This window comes from Fibroporia radiculosa (assembly GCF_000313525.1).
Source record: "Fibroporia radiculosa TFFH 294 genomic supercontigs, scaffold6356, whole genome shotgun sequence".
NCBI lineage: Eukaryota > Fungi > Basidiomycota > Agaricomycetes > Polyporales > Fibroporiaceae > Fibroporia > Fibroporia radiculosa.
The window spans coordinates 28,990-31,503 of NW_012133435.1; the positions used below are offsets into that span (position 1 = coordinate 28,990).

A 2,514-nucleotide genomic window follows, 5' to 3' on the forward strand; every position below is an offset into this window, starting at 1 on the left:
ATCTGGCGGGAGAGCAAGTGAGACTTGAGCCTTGAGGGGGGGTAACGAGACCGAGGGCCATCATCATGGATCAGCCGTCGTCTGCGCTCCTCCCCGACCAATGGATCAGCGCTTCAGCCATCGTCTCAGCCCTTCATTATGTCTCTCTTTCCTTTCATATTCACTGCCACTCCTCCCTGCCCTCCTCGTCCGTTTTAGCGTGTGTGCCCGTGCGCACTTGTCCCTCTGAGGGTCGCCGCCCATGGCCTCCTTCACCACCGTCATCAGGGGTCAGTGTCCGCGCGATTGTTTCGATAATACCCCGCTGACCCTCCACCATCACAGTCGTAGCTACGGTGTGCGGCGTGCTCTCCATCTCGCTCACCGTGCTCCGCCTATACTACCGCTGGTACCGGAGGCATCTCGGCTATGACGACGCCTGGGCAGCATTTTCGCTCGTTTCTGTCTTCTTCATGATCGCAGGCGCCTGGCTTAGGTCCCAAGAGAATGTGACGAACGAGCAGCGCGTCATCGGCTACTTCATGCTCGACGTCTCCTTCACCTGTGTCCTCTGGTGAGTCACAGTAACAGTTGCGCTGCACAGCCAACGACAACCCCACTGACCTGCCCTGTACCATAGGTCCGCCCGCATGAGCATTCTTTTTTCGATCATGCGCATCATTCCCTACCTCATGACTCTGCGTCGGTGGGCCTACGGTTCCGCCATCCTTTTCGGGCTCATGTGGATAGTCATGCTCTCCGAGAAGATCGCAGTCTGCGAGATCAACGACGCGTGGAAGACCAACCCCGAAGCGCAGTGCGTCCTCGGCAAGCCCGTCGGGGGCGTCGAGCTCGCCAGTGAGTCCTGTTCTGCTGCCTTCTTCCGGTGTCGCTGACGACGTCGCTCGAACAGCTGACATCACCGCGGACATTATTCTCGTTGCACTGCCGATTTGGCTGCTCTGGGGCATCAACATATCTGCTTCGAGGAGGAAACTTCTCATGGCAATCTTTTCCGCAAGTATTATCACCACCGTCGTGAGCATCGTTCACACCTCGTACGAACTCGGACCAAATCGCAACGCTGAGGGCATTGCTGCTCATGTCGAGGTGCGTTCCCCCTTCACTCGCATGTGTGTCCGTTATACTCACGCTTTTCTTTTCACGGCAGGCGGACATGTCCCTGATCATCTGCAACCTTGCCGTTCTCATGACGTGGCTCGTGCGCACCATTTTCAAGGGCGAAGACCTTGAGTCTGGCGGTGGCCTCTCGGACGGATCGGGCGGGCGCAAGCGCACAGGGAATCTCACGCAACTCACGTCGCTGCGCTTCGGTGGTGGGGACCAGCCAATTGTGCTCACGACAACAGCAATGGATGCATCCTCGTCGGATCCGGACCACGAGCATAGGCATGGCCGCGAGCGCGGATACGACGGCGATGATAGCAAAGACCAGCTGAACATCAAGCATGACCGACTGTCAATCACCTCTCCCCCGCCTACGGATGTTACGGTCACGTTCGGCGCAGAGCAGATGGACGCGAAGATGCGCGAGGACATGCGCGATAATGATCAGTACAAAGGCTTTGCCTTCTGAGCCCCTGGTTGCCGCTCCTGTGATGCTGAGACGCGAACGATGCTGTTTCACCTCGGCCTTTAGCGCTTTAGCGTTCTGCTTCAGCCCCCGCGTCGGGCCGTCGCGCGGTGTCCCGCCTCTGCGTGCGCGTCGCGTTGGCGTTGTTTAACTTGATGTCTGGATCCTCAGCGATACGATACGATCTCTTTCCTCCCCTCTCTTTCCTCTGGCGGCGTGCCGCTGGTCCGCCACTCGAAGCAAAATGACAATATGGACCTTCTGTTCATTCGCTTGTCCGTCCGAGTCCATGCGCAGGCCTGGACTCATTCGTCTGGGCGCTCAGCATCCACGAGATACCACCCACAGGAGGCGAACGTGCGCCGCTGCGCCCACTGTACATAGTGTATTTTGTTCTTTCTCAGGCCTTGAGGACGTAGCAGATCATTTGCAGTTCTCTACGGCGCTTCGTTTGCAATGTCATAGAAATGCGCAGCTATACCAATCTGTAGTGGTTTGTGTTCTGTAGAAATCTCATTGGGTCTTTGGAGATTTGCAATCAATTTTGTCTGCTTCTGTTTGTATCGACGTTCGTGTCACTGTAAACGCAATGTGCAGATCACACACAGGGTTTTTTCACACACTGTCTTGAGCTGAGCATGACACGGATCAAGAAATGCTCATACGATTAAATGACGAACATGTCATGACTGCACGCCGCGTCCGTCGGGTGGTCTCCTTCGGATTATGAATCAGGCAACTCAGCGTCCGCTGGGAGATTTCAAATCGCAGCTTCAGTGGTGCCGGCCAACGGCGCGTTGCCAGTGTGCGCGGCGAGACTTGTGATCGGAGGGAGGCGTGCGGCAGTGTCAACTTGTGTCAGAGTCAGAACAATCAACAAGGCGGCCTCAGGCTCAACCGCGAACACAACGGGCGGCCCCCCCCCCCCCCCCCCCCCTTTT

At 56.9% G+C, this 2,514-nt stretch overlaps 1 protein-coding gene across 1 annotated transcript; it reads left to right on the forward strand.

Annotated features, from left to right (window-relative positions):
* Nucleotides 1–241: 241 nt before the first annotated feature.
* Nucleotides 242–1,576, forward strand: FIBRA_06165 (uncharacterized protein; the record flags this gene model as incomplete). The annotated part of the gene is made up of 5 exons (XM_012327901.1): nt 242–269; nt 325–553; nt 620–837; nt 893–1,089; nt 1,151–1,576. The coding sequence occupies 5 exons, from the start codon at nt 242–244 to the stop codon at nt 1,574–1,576; spliced, it is 1,098 nt and encodes a 365-aa protein (XP_012183291.1).
* Nucleotides 1,577–2,514: the final 938 nt, after the last annotated feature.